The sequence below is a fragment of the Oncorhynchus keta genome, unplaced genomic scaffold, assembly GCF_023373465.1.
Source record: "Oncorhynchus keta strain PuntledgeMale-10-30-2019 unplaced genomic scaffold, Oket_V2 Un_contig_25469_pilon_pilon, whole genome shotgun sequence".
NCBI lineage: Eukaryota > Metazoa > Chordata > Actinopteri > Salmoniformes > Salmonidae > Oncorhynchus > Oncorhynchus keta.
This window is the reverse complement of record NW_026284462.1, coordinates 108,879-124,130: the sequence shown is the minus strand read 5'-3', so window position 1 is coordinate 124,130 and position 15,252 is coordinate 108,879. Positions and strand designations below refer to the sequence as shown.

The window sequence follows — 15,252 nt, the reverse complement described above, 5'->3', positions numbered from 1 at the left end:
AGTATGATAGGTGTTGTTTTACAGGGTCAGTCATAGTAGTATGATAGGTGTTGTTTTACAGGGTCAGTCATAGTACAGCACCCTGGAGCAAATTAGCATTAAGTGCCTTGCTCAAGGGCACAGACAGATGGTTCGCCTTGTCGTCTTGGGTATTCAAACCAGCGACCTTTCGGTTACTGGCCCAACTCTCTAACCGCGACCTGCTGCCCTACAGGAACGTTCCAGGAAGCGTCAGTCATCCAGTGGGCCTACAACCTCAACAACCCTCTGAGGCTGATCGACCACGCCCCCGGCTCCCACACCGTAGCCTGGAGCGCCTTCTCTGTCAGCGCTGCAGCCGTCATCCTGGAGACCGTCAAGCAGGTGGGTATCCTGCCAGGAAATAACCCTTTTCTTCTTTTCCCAACACTGCCTGTAAAGAAATTATGTGCTGTGTCATAGTCGGTGGGGTGAGGTTAGACAAGGGGCCGTTTCCTGGGAGGGCACCAACTCGTGTCGAAGCTGACTAGCTAACTGAATGGCTGATGATGACAGATGGGGCCTGTTTTACTGTAGTACTTGATGTTCAGCACCTTTCGGATTGAATTTGCTTGTTTCATTGCTGATTGTTGTATTTCCTGACGGTTTTTCCATCATGACATTTCCAATGTATTTGAACGCGAAATCAACTCCACTGGTCCTTGTTTTTTTCTCTCTGCCGACAGGCGGAGGACAGGAAGGATGGTCTGGTAGTACGGCTCTATGAGTCACATGGCAGTCGTGTCAGTGTGTACCTCGCGACAGGCTTCCCCATCACAGAGGCTTGGCAGTGAGTTCTCCAGTGCCTTCAGTTAGGGTTGTGAAGGGGCTTTAGACAGTTGTACTAAACCTCCCCTCTCCGTCACTGAGGCGTCTTCCTGTTTGTGTAACTAAGTCTCTACACCCTGCTGCTGTTTTCAACCACTGAACCCTCTTCTCATTCGTCCTCTCCTCAGCTGTGATCTACTGGAGCGAGTGGATCCCTCTCGCCCTGCACCAATCACAGACTCCGGAATCTCTATCAGCTTCAGTCCTTTCCAGATTGTGTCGCTTGTACTGTACCTGAAGTAAAATGGTTTGGGGGCTGGTCTGAATGTAATTTTTCCCTGTAAATTACGTTCAGCTTATAAAGGCTTCATTATGCCTTCATAAGCACTGCATAAATGTGTTATATAGCATCTATAACTGTATGTCATGCTTTCAAAAGGTTTCATAAATGTGTCATCGACCACTGTGGAATATGATAAAGACATGCTTTATAAAAGGGTGACATGTTGTTCTCTAAAGTGACGTTATGAGTGTGGAACGTCTGGTACACCAACGCATCAAGGTTAGGTTTAAATTCTCATTTTAAAGAGATCCATTGTGGAAATGGGAAGTTTTTAGCTAAAATAACTTGTTTGACTGTTAGTAGTGATGATGACAAACACGGTCACTCCCACTAAGATGAACTCTGATTGGTTGATCTTTACTCAGTAAGGTCACTCCCACTAAGATGAACTCTGATTGGTTGATCTTTACTCAGTAAGGTCACTCCCACTAAGATGAACTCTGATTGGTTGATCTTTACTCAGTAAGGTCACTCCCACTAAGATGAACTCTGATTGGTTGATCTTTACTCAGTAAGGTCTCTCCCACTAAGATGAACTCTGATTGGTTGATCTTTACTCAGTAAGGTCACTCCCACTAAGATGAACTCTGATTGGTTGATATCCCAGGCTGATATATGTGCTGTGTGTTCAATAACCTGGAGACGACGCTGCACTAAGAAACACCTTGATGAAAGCCCCCCAACCTAAAGAAACACTGACCTTGATGAAAGCCCCCCAACCTAAAGAAACACTGACCTTGATGAAGCCCCCACCCTAAAGAAACACTGACCTTGATGAAAGCCCCCCAACTTAAAGAAACACTGACCTTGATGAAAGCCCCCCACCCTAAAGAAACACTGACCTTGATGAAGCCCCCCACCCTAAAGAAACACTGACCTTGATGAAGCCCCCACCCTAAAGAAACACTGACCTTGATGAAGCCCCCACCCTAAAGAAACACTGACCTTGATGAAGCCCCCCACCCTAAAGAAACACTGACCTTGATGAAAGCCCCCACCCTAAAGAAACACTGACCTTGATGAAAGCCCCCCCCTAAAGAAACACTGACCTTGATGAAGCCCCCCACCCTAAAGAAACACTAACCTTGATGAAGCCCCCCACCCTAAAGAAACACCTTGATGAAGCCCCCCACCCTAAAGAAACACTGACCTTGATGAAAGCTCCCCAACTTACAGAAACACTGACCTTGATGAAAGCCCCCAACCCTAAAGAAACACTGACCTTGATGAAAGCCCCCAACCTAAAGAAACACTAACCTTGATGAAAGCCCCCCAACCTAAAGAAACACTGACCTTGATGAAAGCCCCCACCCTAAAGAAACACTGACCTTGATGAAGCCCCCACCCTAAAGAAACACTAACCTTGATGAAAGCTCCCCAACTTACAGAAACACTAACCTTGATGAAGCCCCCACCCTAAAGAAACACTGACCTTGATGAAAGCCCCCCAAACTAAAGAAACACTGACCTTGATGAAAGCCCCCAACCTAAAGAAACACTAACCTTGATGAAAGCCCCCCAACCTAAAGAAACACTGACCTTGATGAAAGCCCCCCACCCTAAAGAAACACTGACCTTGATGAAAGCCCCCACCCTAAAGAAACACTGACCTTGATGAAAGCCCCCACCCTAAAGAAACACTGACCTTGATGAAAGCCCCCAACTTACAGAAACACTGACCTTGATGAAAGCCCCCAACTTACAGAAACACTAACCTTGATGAAAGCCCCCAACTTACAGAAACACAAACCTTGATGAAAGCCCCCAACTTAAAGAAACACTAACCTTGATGAAAGCCCCCAACTTACAGAAACACTGACCTTGATGAAAGCCCCCAACTTACAGAAACACAAACCTTGATGAAAGCCCCCAACTTACAGAAACACTAACCTTGATGAAAGCCCCCAACTTACAGAAACACTAACCTTGATGAAAGCCCCCAACCTACAGAAACACTAACCTTGATGAAAGCCCCCCAACTTACAGAAACACTAACCTTGATGAAAGCCCCCCAACTTACAGAAACACTAACCTTGATGAAAGCCCCCAACCTACAGAAACACTAACCTTGATGAAGCCCCCAACTTACAGAAACACTGACCTTGATGAAGCCCCCACCCTAAAGAAACACTGACCTTGATGAAAGCCCCCCAACTTACAGAAACACTAACCTTGATGAAGCCCCCCACCCTAAAGAAACACTGACCTTGATGAAAGCCCCCAACCTAAAGAAACACTAACCTTGATGAAAGCCCCCAACCTAAAGAAACACTGACCTTGATGAAAGCCCCCCAACTTACAGAAACACTGACCTTGATGAAAGCCCCCCACCCTAAAGAAACACTGACCTTGATGAAAGCCCCCCACCTAAAGAAACACTAACCTTGATGAAAGCCCCCCAACCTAAAGAAACACTGACCTTGATGAAAGCCCCCCAACTTACAGAAACACTAACCTTGATGAAAGCCCCCAACCTAAAGAAACACTAACCTTGATGAAAGCCCCCCAACCTAAAGAAACACTAACCTTGATGAAAGCCCCCAACCTACAGAAACACTAACCTTGATGAAAGCCCCCAACTTACAGAAACACTAACCTTGATGAAAGCCCCCAACTTACAGAAACACTAACCTTGATGAAAGCCCCCCAACTTACAGAAACACTAACCTTGATGAAAGCCCCCAACCTACAGAAACACTAACCTTGATGAAAGCCCCCCAACCTACAGAAACACTAACCTTGATGAAAGCCCCCAACCTACAGAAACACTAACCTTGATGAAAGCCCCCAACTTACAGAAACACTAACCTTGATGAAAGCCCCCAACCTACAGAAACACTAACCTTGATGAAGCCCCCAACCTACAGAAACACTAACCTTGATGAAGCCCCCAACCTACAGAAACACTAACCTTGATGAAAGCCCCCAACCTACAGAAACACTAACCTTGATGAAAGCCCCCAACCTACAGAAACACTAACCTTGATGAAGCCCCCAACCTAAAGAAACACTAACCTTGATGAAAGCCCCCAACCTAAAGAAACACTAACCTTGATGAAAGCCCCCAACCTATAGAAACACTAACCTTGATGAAGCCCCCAACCTATAGAAACACTGACCTTGATGAAAGCCCCCAACCTACAGAAACACTAACCTTGATGAAGCCCCCAACCTATAGAAACACTAACCTTGATGAAAGCCCCCAACCTAAAGAAACACTAACCTTGATGAAAGCCCCCCAACCTAAAGAAACACTAACCTTGATGAAGCCCCCAACCTATAGAAACACTGACCTTGATGAAGCCCCCAACCTATAGAAACACTAACCTTGATGAAAGCCCCCAACTTAAAGAAACACTGACCTTGATGAAAGCCCCTAACCTATAGAAACACTTACCTTGATGAAAGCCCCCAACCTACAGAAACACTAACCTTGATGAAAGCCCCAACCTACAGAAACACTAACCTTGATGAAAGCCCCCAACCTAAAGAAACACTAACCTTGATGAAAGCCCCCAACCTACAGAAACACTAACCTTGATGAAAGCCCCTAACCTTGATAAAAGCCCCCAACCTAAAGAAACACTAACTTTGAATAAAGCCCCCAACCTATAGAAACACTAACCTTGATGAAGCCCCCAACCTAAAGAAACACTAACCTTGATGAAAGCCCCCAACCTAAAGAAACACTAACCTTGATGAAAGCCCCCAACCTATAGAAACACTAACCTTGATGAAGCCCCCAACCTACAGAAACACTAACCTTGATGAAAGCCCCCAACCTACAGAAACACTAACCTTGATGAAGCCCCCAACCTACAGAAACACTAACCTTGATGAAAGCCCCCAACCTAAAGAAACACTAACCTTGATGAAAGCCCCCAACCTAAAGAAACACTAACCTTGATGAAGCCCCCAACCTATAGAAACACTAACCTTGATGAAGCCCCCAACCTATAGAAACACTAACCTTGATGAAAGCCCCCAACCTACAGAAACACTGACCTTGATGAAAGCCCCCAACCTACAGAAACACTAACCTTGATGAAAGCCCCCAACCTACAGAAACACTAACCTTGATGAAAGCCCCCAACCTACAGAAACACTAACCTTGATGAAAGCCCCCAACCTAAAGAAACACTAACCTTGATGAAAGCCCCCAACCTAAAGAAACACTAACCTTGATGAAAGCCCCCAACTTAAAGAAACACCTTGATGAAAGCCCCCAACCTACAGAAACACTGACCTTGATGAAAGCCCCCCAACCTACAGAAACACTAACCTTGATGAAGCCCCTAACCTTGATGAAGCCCCTAACCTTGATGAAGCCCCTAACCTTGATGAACGCCCTAACCTTGATGAACGCCCCTAACCTTGATGAAGCCCCTAACCTTGATGAAGTCCCTAAACTTGATGAAAGCCCCTAACCTTGATGAAGCTCTTAACCTTGATGAAAGCCCCTAACCTTGATGAAGCCCCTAACCTTGATGAAAGCCCTAACCTTGATGAAAGCCCCTGACCTTGATGAAAGCCCCTGACCTTGATGAAAGCCCCTAACCTTGATGAAAGCCCTAACCTTGATGAAGCCCCCAACCTTGATGAAGTCCCTAAACTTGATGAAAGCCCCTAACCTTGATGAAGCCCTTAACCTTGATGAAAGCCCCTAACCTTGATGAAGCCCTTAACCTTGATGAAAGCCCCTGACCTTGATGAAAGCCCTAACCTTGATGAAAGCCCCTAACCTTGATGAAAGCCCCTGACCTTGATGAAAGCCCCTAACCTTGATGAAAGCCCCTAACCTTGATGAAAGCCCCTAACCTTGATGAAGCCCTAACCTTGATGAAAGCCCCTAACCTTGATGAAGCCCCTAACCTTGATGAAAGCCCCTAACCTTGATGAAGCCCCTAACCTTGATGAAAGCCCCTAACCTTGATGAAGCCCCTAACCTTGATGAAGCCCCTAACCTTGATGAAGCCCTAACCTTGATGAAGCCCCTAACCTTGATGAAGCCCCTAACCTTGATGAAGCCCCTAACCTTGATGAAAGCCCTAACCTTGATGAAGCCCCTAACCTTGATGAAGCCCTAACCTTGATGAAAGCCCCCAACCTTGATGAAAGCCCTAACCTTGATGAAAGCCCTAACCTTGATGAAGCCCCTAACCTTGATGAAGCCCCTAACCTTGATGAAAGCCCTAACCTTGATGAAAGCCCCTAGCCTTGATGAAAGCCCTCAGGTTGAACTACTCCAAATCATCTTGGTTGTGACACACACACACACACACACACACACACACACACAGGTCCTTCAACCCATTTAAATACCCGTCACACCCTACAGTAACCTGTGGATCCTCAGAGAACCTTCATAAATCGTCAGAACGTTAATAACCTTTTGACACTTTATGTCGTGTCCTGTAATACTTAATTTAATATCAGACACCTTCCGTCATTCATAAGATCTATAAAGACTATCACATGATGCTCTACTTAATTTAAAGTGAGACACCTTCGGTCATTCATAAGATCTATAAAGACTATCACATGATGCTCTACTTAATTTAAAGTGAGACACCTTCGGTCATTCATAAGATCTATAAAGACTATCACATGATGCTCTACTTAATTTAATATCAGACACCTTCGGTCATTCATAAGATCTATAAAGACTATCACATGATGCTCTACTTAATTTAAAGTGAGACACCTTCGGTCATTCATAAGATCTATAAAGACTATCACATGATGCTCTACTTAATTTAATATCAGACACCTTCGGTCATTCATAAGATCTATAAAGACTATCACATGATACTCTACTTAATTTAAAGTGAGACACCTTCGGTCATTCATAAGATCTATAAAGACTATCACATGATACTCTACTTAATTTAAAGTGAGACACCTTCGGTAATTCATAAGATCTATAAAGACTATCACATGATACTCTACTTAATTTAAAGTGAGACACCTTCGGTCATTCATAAGATCTATAAAGACTATCACATGATACTCTACTTAATTTAAAGTGAGACACCTTCGGTCATTCATAAAGGCTTAATTGTGTAAACTTAGGGAATTATCACTAACAGCTAAAACAAACATTAACATGTTTAAACCATACATTTTCTTTAATTTGTACATTTTTAAACCAATACAAAAACATTACGTTTCATAAAGTCCAGCAATGTAATTACATTGAACATTACACAGGGCTGTGAATAGTGTGGCTGGTCCCTTACCTCTCTTTTATATAGAACATTACACAGGGCTGTGAATAGTGTAGCTGGTCCCTTACCTCTCTTATATAGAACATTACACAGGGCTGTGAATAGTGTAGCTGGTCCCTTACCTCTCTTATATAGAACATTACACAGGGCTGTGAATAGTGTGGCTGGTCCCTTACCTCTCTCTTATATAGAACATTACACAGGGCTGTGAATAGTGTAGCTGGACTCTTACCTCTCTTATATAGAACATTACACAGGGCTGTGAATAGTGTAGCTGGTCCCTTACCTCTCTTATATAGAACATTACACAGGGCTGTGAATAGTGTAGCTGGTCCCTTACCTCTCTTATATAGAACATTACACAGGGCTGTGAATAGTGTAGCTGGTCCCTTACCTCTCTTATATAGAACATTACACTGGGCTGTGAATAGTGTAGCTGGTCCCTTACCTCTCTTATATAGAACATTACACAGGGCTGTGAATAGTGTAGCTGGTCCCTTACCTCTCTTATATAGAACATTACACAGGGCTGTGAATAGTGTGGCTGGTCCCTTACCTCTCTTATATAGAACATTACACAGGGCTGTGAATAGTGTAGCTGGTCCCTTACCTCTCTTATATAGAACATTACACAGGGCTGTGAATAGTGTAGCTGGTCCCTTACCTCTCTTATATAGAACATTACACAGGGCTGTGAATAGTGTAGCTGGTCTCTGAGCTGGTCCCTTACCTCTCTTATATAGAACATTACACAGGGCTGTGAATAGTGTAGCTGGTCCCTGAGCTGGTCCCTTACCTCTCTTATATAGAACATTACACAGGGCTGTGAATAGTGTAGCTGGTCCCTTACCTGTCTTATATAGAACATTACACAGGGCTGTGAATAGTGTAGCTGGTCCCTTACCTCTCTTATATAGAACATTACACAGGGCTGTGAATAGTGTAGCTGGTCCCTTACCTCTCTTATATAGAACATTACACAGGGCTGTGAATAGTGTAGCTGGTCCCTTACCTCTCTTATATAGAACATTACACGGGGCTGTGAATAGTGTAGCTGGTCCCTTACCTCTCTTATATAGAACATTACACAGGGCTGTGAATAGTGTAGCTGGTCTCTTACCTCTCTTATATAGAACATTACACAGGGCTGTGAATAGTGTAGCTGGTCCCTTACCTCTCTTATATAGAACATTACACAGGGCTGTGAATAGTGTAGCTGGTCCCTTACCTCTCTTATATAGAACATTACACAGGGCTGTGAATAGTGTAGCTGGTCCCTTACCTCTCTTATATAGAACATTACACAGGGCTGTGAATAGTGTAGCTGGTCCCTTACCTCTCTTATATAGAACATTACACAGGGCTGTGAATAGTGTAGCTGGTCCCTTACCTCTCTTATATAGAACATTACACAGGGCTGTGAATAGTGTGGCTGGTCCCTTACCTCTCTTATATAGAACATTACACAGGGCTGTGAATAGTGTGGCTGGTCCCTTACCTCTCTTATATAGAACATTACACAGGGCTGTGAATAGTGTAGCTGGTCCCTTACCTCTCTTATATAGAACATTACACAGGGCTGTGAATAGTGTAGCTGGTCCCTTACCTCTCTTATATAGAACATTACACAGGGCTGTGAATAGTGTAGCTGGTCCCTTACCTCTCTTATATAGAACATTACACAGGGCTGTGAATAGTGTAGCTGGTCCCTTACCTCTCTTATATAGAACATTACACAGGGCTGTGAATAGTGTAGCTGGTCCCTTACCTCTCTTATATAGAACATTACACAGGGCTGTGAATAGTGTGGCTGGTCCCTTACCTCTCTTATATAGAACATTACACAGGGCTGTGAATAGTGTGGCTGGTCCCTTACCTCTCTTATATAGAACATTACACAGGGCTGTGAATAGTGTAGCTGGTCCCTTACCTCTCTTATATAGAACATTACACAGGGCTGTGAATAGTGTAGCTGGTCCCTTACCTCTCTTATATAGAACATTACACAGGGCTGTGAATAGTGTCGGCTGGTCCCTTACCTCTCTTATATAGAACATTACACAGGGCTGTGAATAGTGTAGCTGGTCCCTTACCTCTCTTATATAGAACATTACACAGGGCTGTGAATAGTGTAGCTGGTCCCTTACCTCTCTTATATAGAACATTACACAGGGCTGTGAATAGTGTAGCTGGTCTCTTACCTCTCTTATATAGAACATTACACAGGGCTGTGAATAGTGTAGCTGGTCCCTTACCTCTCTTATATAGAACATTACACAGGGCTGTGAATAGTGTAGCTGGTCCCTTACCTCTCTTATATAGAACATTACACAGGGCTGTGAATAGTGTAGCTGGTCCCTGAGCTGGGAGATGAATGGTTCTGGTCTCTCTTACATTGAACCTTACACAGGGCTGTGAATAGTGTAACTTGTCCCTGAGCTGGGAGACGAATGGTTCTTGCCTCTCTTACATTGAACATTACACAGGGCTGTGAATAGTGTAGCTGGTCCCTGAGCTGGGAGACGAATGGTTCTGGTCTCTCTTACATTGAACATTACACAGGGCTGTGAATAGTGTAGCTGGTCCCTGAGCTGGGAGACGAATGGTTCTTGCCTCTCTTACATTGAACATTACACAGGGCTGTGAATAGTGTAGCTGGTCCCTGAGCTGGGAGACGAATGGTTCTGGTCTCTCTTACATTGAACATTACACAGGGCTGTGAATAGTGTAGCTGGTCCCTGAGCTGGGAGACGAATGGTTCTTGCCTCTCTTACATTGAACATTACACAGGGCTGTGAATAGTGTAGCTGGTCCCTGAGCTGGGAGACGAATGGTTCTTGCCTCTCTTACATTGAACATTACACAGGGCTGTGAATAGTGTAGCTGGTCCCTGAGCTGGGAGACGAATGGTTCTTGCCTCTCTTCCTGCTGGAGGTGGTGCATGTTGGTTCCAACCTTAAAAGTAACAACAAAGAAAGTTAACAGGTCTGTTAGGCAATGCCTTTGTCTCACCATCTGGATAAGGTCTGTGCTGTGCCAGAAGTGGGGAGATGGGAAACTCCTTTCGATTCATAGTATTATATTCCTCTTTCATTTACAAATCTCGTGACGTGACTATGAGCCGTTGCTGTATCTAGGTGGATGTGTATTTAACCTGAGCCTGCTAGCTAGCAATTGTTGTGAAATGACAGACATTGGTTGAGGTAGCTACAGTATGTAATCTAGCAACAAACTAATCTAAATGACAATAAAGGTGAACTTGTTTTTCGCGGTCCAGTGGAAGCACAAGTGGGCATTTGATTTGTAAACCTGTCACATGATCAGCGTCTTGTCAGCAACACTAAAAAAGTACTCCCAGAGTCTAAACATTTACAATGATACAAATGTGTTCATATTTCAGTGACATTTGCATTAACCTCTACACCTCTACAGGATCGGTGACACCCCCCCCGACGGTTGAGCTAACGTGATTAGCATGAGGTTGTAAGTAACAAGAACATTTCCCAGGACATAGACATATCGGATTTTGGCAGAAAGCTTAAATTCTTGTTAGTCTAACTGCACTGTCCAATTTACAGTAGCTATTACACTGAAAGAATACCATGCTATTGTTTGAGGAGAGTGGCACAATTATGAACTTGAAAATGTATTAATAAACCAGTTAGGCATATTTGGGCAGACCTGATACAACATTTTGAACAGAAATGCAATGGTTCATTGGATCAGTCTAAAACGTTGCACATACACTGCTGCCGTCTAGTGGCCAAAATCTAAATTGCGCCTAATTCCTAAATCAAATATTGGCCTCCAGCATTTCAAAGACTAGGGGGGCATGACTTTTTATCTTTGTATTATCTTTTACCAGATCTAATGTGTTATATTCTCTTACATTAATTTCACATTTCCACAAACTTCAAAGTGTTTCCTTTCAAATGGCATCAAGAATATGCATATCCTTATTTCAGGTCCTGAGCTACAGGCAGTTAGATTTGGGTCCTGAGCTACAGGCAGTTAGATTTGGGTCCTGAGCTACAGGCAGTTAGATTTGGGTCCTGAGCTACAGGCAGTTAGATTTGGGTCCTGAGCTACAGGCAGTTAGATGTGGGTCCTGAGCTACAGACAGTTAGATTTGGGTCCTGAGCTACAGGCAGTTAGATTTGGGTCCTGAGCTACAGGCAGTTAGAGTTGGGTCCTGAGCTACAGACAGTAGAGTTGGGTCCTGAGCTACAGGCAGTTAGAGTTGGGTCCTGAGCTACAGGCAGTTAGAGTTGGGTCCTGAGCTACAGGCAGTTAGAGTTGGGTCCTGAGCTACAGGCAGTTAGATTTGGGTCCTGAGCTACAGGCAGTTAGAGTTGGGTCCTGAGCTACAGGCAGTTAGAGTTGGGTCCTGAGCTACAGGCAGTTAGATTTGGGTCCTGAGCTACAGGCAGTTAGAGTTGGGTTGTTATTTCAGGTCCTGAGCTACAGGCAGTTAGAGTTGGGTTGTTATTTCAGGTCCTGAGCTACAGGCAGTTAGAGGAGTTGGGTTGTTATTTCAGGTCCTGAGCTACAGGCAGTTAGAGTTGGGTTGTTATTTCAGGTCCTGAGCTACAGGCAGTTAGAGTTGGGTTGTTATTTTAGGTCCTGAGCTACAGGCAGTTAGAGGAGTTGGGTTGTTATTTCAGGTCCTGAGCTACAGGCAGTTAGAGGAGTTGGGTTGTTATTTCAGGTCCTGAGCTACAGGCAGTTAGAGGAGTTGGGTTGTTATTTCAGGTCCTGAGCTACAGGCAGTTAGAGTTGGGTCCTGAGCTACAGGCAGTTAGATTTGGGTCCTGAGCTACAGGCAGTTAGATTTGGGTTGTTATTTCAGGTCCTGAGCTACAGGCAGTTAGAGGAGTTGGGTTTCTATTTCAGGTCCTGAGCTACAGGCAGTTAGATTTGGGTTGTTATTTCAGGTCCTGAGCTACAGACAGTTAGATTTGGGTTGTTATTTCAGGTCCTGAGCTACAGGCAGTTAGAGAGAGAATAAAGTAGACGGCACGGGTCAAAATGTTGATTTTTGACCCTGTGTCCATGATGACGTGTACATGTCCAAATATGGGCCTCCGGCCAGGACATCCTGTTCCTGTGGTCACGTGTTAGAGGGTGTGTGTTATTTTATATCTATATTGCATCCTTTGAAGTTGTCATGGTGATTGATGTCTAGGGGCCTGGTTGAACTGGGGGGGGGGTTATGTGTTTGAACCTTTGAAAGAGTATGGCCTCCCACCCCCAGTTGTATTGTCCTTATGGTTATCTATGAAGCAGGTGTGTGTGTGTGTGTGTGTGTGTGTGTGTGTGTGTGTGTGTGTGTGTGTGTGTGTGTGTGTGTGTGTTAGAAACAAGGTCCCTTGGCATTGTGTCCATTTCAAGCTTTCAACAACAATAAAAACAGCCATCTAAATAATGTTTCTCAGCCTAGTTTCCTATTTGGTTCTCCTTATATGTACAGGCACAGAGCTTCCAGATGGCTCCAGCCTAAGGATTTTCAGTGCATGTTCACCTGGGGAGATTAGAACCCCAAAGAAAAGATCCTAAAGGTCATTTCAGATTCATCATGACAGCCACTTTATGAAAGGCCTTTACTTATGGCTAAACAGCTTCTACACAGCTTATTAATTAATGCTGTGGGATAAAATTAGATGAAATTAGGTGTTTCTAGGAGGTCTTAAACAAATCTACAGTGAAGCAAACATGTACACTTTACACACATATTTGACTTTTAAAAAGACCACAGTAAAGTGTTAAATATGTGGCACAGGCAATCAGGACAGGCTCTTTATGAAAGGCCTTTTAACTATGGCTAAACAGTTTTCTACACATCTTATTAATTAATGATGTACCCAGGATTTACAGGCAGGACGGTTGATCTACACATGGAGGGAAAACTTACGGAGTTATGATGGATCGGGCAAGCGTCTTTGCGATGGTGAATTGGAAACGGATAATGGTCAGGGCTAACCGGACCCTTTATCTGTAAGAAATAGTAAACATTTTGGATTATAACATGTGTTAAAATGTATGTACTAAATATTTTGAATTAAAATCACTGGTTTTAAAAATGTATATCACGATTTAACGATAGGGGAATGTAATTTCATATTTCGGTTTAGGGGGTTATTAACATTATGGAAAACAATATTCACACTATGTGGATTATAAACATGTACATACATAGAGAGCCAACACATCACAGGGTGTGTAGTGAACATGTAACCATTATAAAACAAAATGGTCTACGGTCAAATGCATCTATAGTTTTTAATGAAGTGGTCACTGCATTCATTTAGATTATGTCAACATAGTTTAGATCCACAGAAGGGAACACCTATCAATTAACCAATTAATTAATCAATTAATCAATTAACCATGATAATGGGAGTTACCCATGATATACACTAGTTTAAATATTTATGGACCTTAAATTATTATAGAATACACAATATCTCACCCTTTAACGAAAGGGGAAGCTGTCTTTTCTCTCACGCCAGGGTCTGTCGCAGAGAAATGTAATGTCTGAAAAAAAACATGTATTATTTTATAGTCTTTCCTACAATGGTATGTTATAAACATTGTAGGCCTCCAACTGCAGGCCTCCAACTGCAGGCCTCCAACTGCAGGCCTCCAATGTTTTTACATAAAACACTAATGATGCATGTTTAAATATTAGTACAATTTGGTAATTAATTCTAACATGTCTTTAAAAAGTTTGTACTAAATATTTTGGAATTAAATCAATGGTTTTAAAACAGTATCTCACGCTTTATATTAAATCAATGGTTTTAAAATAGTATCTCACCCTTTAACGATAGGAAAATGTCCTTTCCATCCATAACCCCGGTCTGTCGCGAACAACAACAAACAAAGATAAGGAAAATCAGGGTGTGACGGAGCAGCAGGTGTGTGTGTGACGGAGCAGCAGGTGTGTGTGACGGAGCAGCAGGTGTGTGTGACGGAGCAGCAGGTGTGTGTGTAACGGAGCAGCAGGTGTGTGTGTGTGACGGAGCAGCAGGTGTGTGTGTGTGACGGAGCAGCAGGTGTGTGTGACGGAGCAGCAGGTGTGTGTGACGGAGCAGCAGGTGTGTGTGTAACGGAGCAGCAGGTGTGTGTGTGACGGAGCAGCAGGTGTGTGTGTGACGGAGCAGCAGGTGTGTGTGTGTGACGGAGCAGCAGGTGTGTGTGTGACGGAGCAGCAGGTGTGTGTGACGGAGCAGCAGGTGTGTGTGACGGAGCAGCAGGTGTGTGTGTAACGGAGCAGCAGGTGTGTGTGTGTGACGGAGCAGCAGGTGTGTGTGTAACGGAGCAGCAGGTGTGTGTGTGTGACGGAGCAGCAGGTGTGTGTGTGACGGAGCAGCAGGTGTGTGTGTGTGACGGAGCAGCAGGTGTGTGTGTAACGGAGCAGCAGGTGTGTGTAACGGAGCAGCAGGTGTGTGTGTGCGTTTCAAAAACAAAAGGGGGTGTGTGTGTTCAACAGGGGCCCAAGCATGTCGCCCCATTCATCTGTAGAGAATCGTTTGAAACCAAGGTGCACTATCATGCATACGGCATGTCCAGATATCTGCCGACCCCCCAGGGTTAAACATTGATATCTCCAACCAGTCCCCGGCCCCCCCCACCCCAGGGTTAAACATTGTTATCTCTAACCAGTCCCCGCCCCCCACCCCCCACCCCAGGGTTAAACATTGATATCTCTAACCAGTCCCCCCCCCACCCCAGGGTTAAACATTGATATCTCTAACCAGTCCCCCCACCCCAGGGTTAAACATTGATATCTCTAACCAGTCCCCCCCCACCCCAGGGTTAAACATTGATATCTCTAACCAGTCCCCCGGCCCCCCGGGGTTAAACATTGATATCTCTAATCAGCGCCCGGGCCCC

At 44.2% G+C, this 15,252-nt stretch overlaps 1 protein-coding gene and 5 long non-coding RNA genes across 6 annotated transcripts; 3 read left to right on the top strand and 3 right to left on the bottom strand.

Annotated features, from left to right (window-relative positions):
* Positions 1-216: 216 nt before the first annotated feature.
* Positions 217-1,288, top strand: LOC118381524 (uncharacterized). The gene is made up of 3 exons (XR_008111060.1): positions 217-363; positions 705-808; positions 975-1,288. It is a non-coding gene; the product is annotated as an uncharacterized LOC118381524 (long non-coding RNA).
* A 957-nt stretch (positions 1,289-2,245) lies between these two features.
* On the bottom strand, positions 2,246-5,937 carry LOC127922365 (uncharacterized). The gene is made up of 12 exons (XR_008111061.1): positions 5,050-5,937; positions 4,808-4,945; positions 4,596-4,703; positions 3,938-4,388; positions 3,761-3,902; positions 3,620-3,725; positions 3,513-3,548; positions 3,265-3,335; positions 3,004-3,196; positions 2,617-2,652; positions 2,458-2,545; positions 2,246-2,315 (listed from the first exon to the last, which is right to left on the bottom strand). It is a non-coding gene; the product is annotated as an uncharacterized LOC127922365 (long non-coding RNA).
* Positions 5,938-6,346: 409 nt separating this feature from the next.
* On the bottom strand, positions 6,347-9,911 carry LOC127922363 (uncharacterized). The gene is made up of 6 exons (XM_052506081.1): positions 9,903-9,911; positions 9,396-9,819; positions 9,125-9,340; positions 8,423-8,476; positions 8,021-8,206; positions 6,347-7,426 (listed from the first exon to the last, which is right to left on the bottom strand). The coding sequence occupies exons 1-6, from the start codon at positions 9,909-9,911 to the stop codon at positions 7,365-7,367; spliced, it is 951 nt and encodes a 316-aa protein (XP_052362041.1). The 3' UTR covers positions 6,347-7,364.
* A 268-nt stretch (positions 9,912-10,179) lies between these two features.
* Positions 10,180-14,295, bottom strand: LOC118374854 (uncharacterized). The gene is made up of 4 exons (XR_008111077.1): positions 14,174-14,295; positions 13,826-13,890; positions 13,268-13,348; positions 10,180-10,311 (listed from the first exon to the last, which is right to left on the bottom strand). It is a non-coding gene; the product is annotated as an uncharacterized LOC118374854 (long non-coding RNA).
* Positions 10,806-12,243, top strand: LOC127922366 (uncharacterized). The gene is made up of 3 exons (XR_008111062.1): positions 10,806-11,457; positions 11,597-11,935; positions 11,977-12,243. It is a non-coding gene; the product is annotated as an uncharacterized LOC127922366 (long non-coding RNA).
* LOC127922368 (uncharacterized) lies at positions 14,174-14,972 on the top strand. The gene is made up of 3 exons (XR_008111076.1): positions 14,174-14,273; positions 14,362-14,413; positions 14,500-14,972. It is a non-coding gene; the product is annotated as an uncharacterized LOC127922368 (long non-coding RNA).
* The last annotated feature ends 280 nt before the right edge of the window (positions 14,973-15,252 follow it).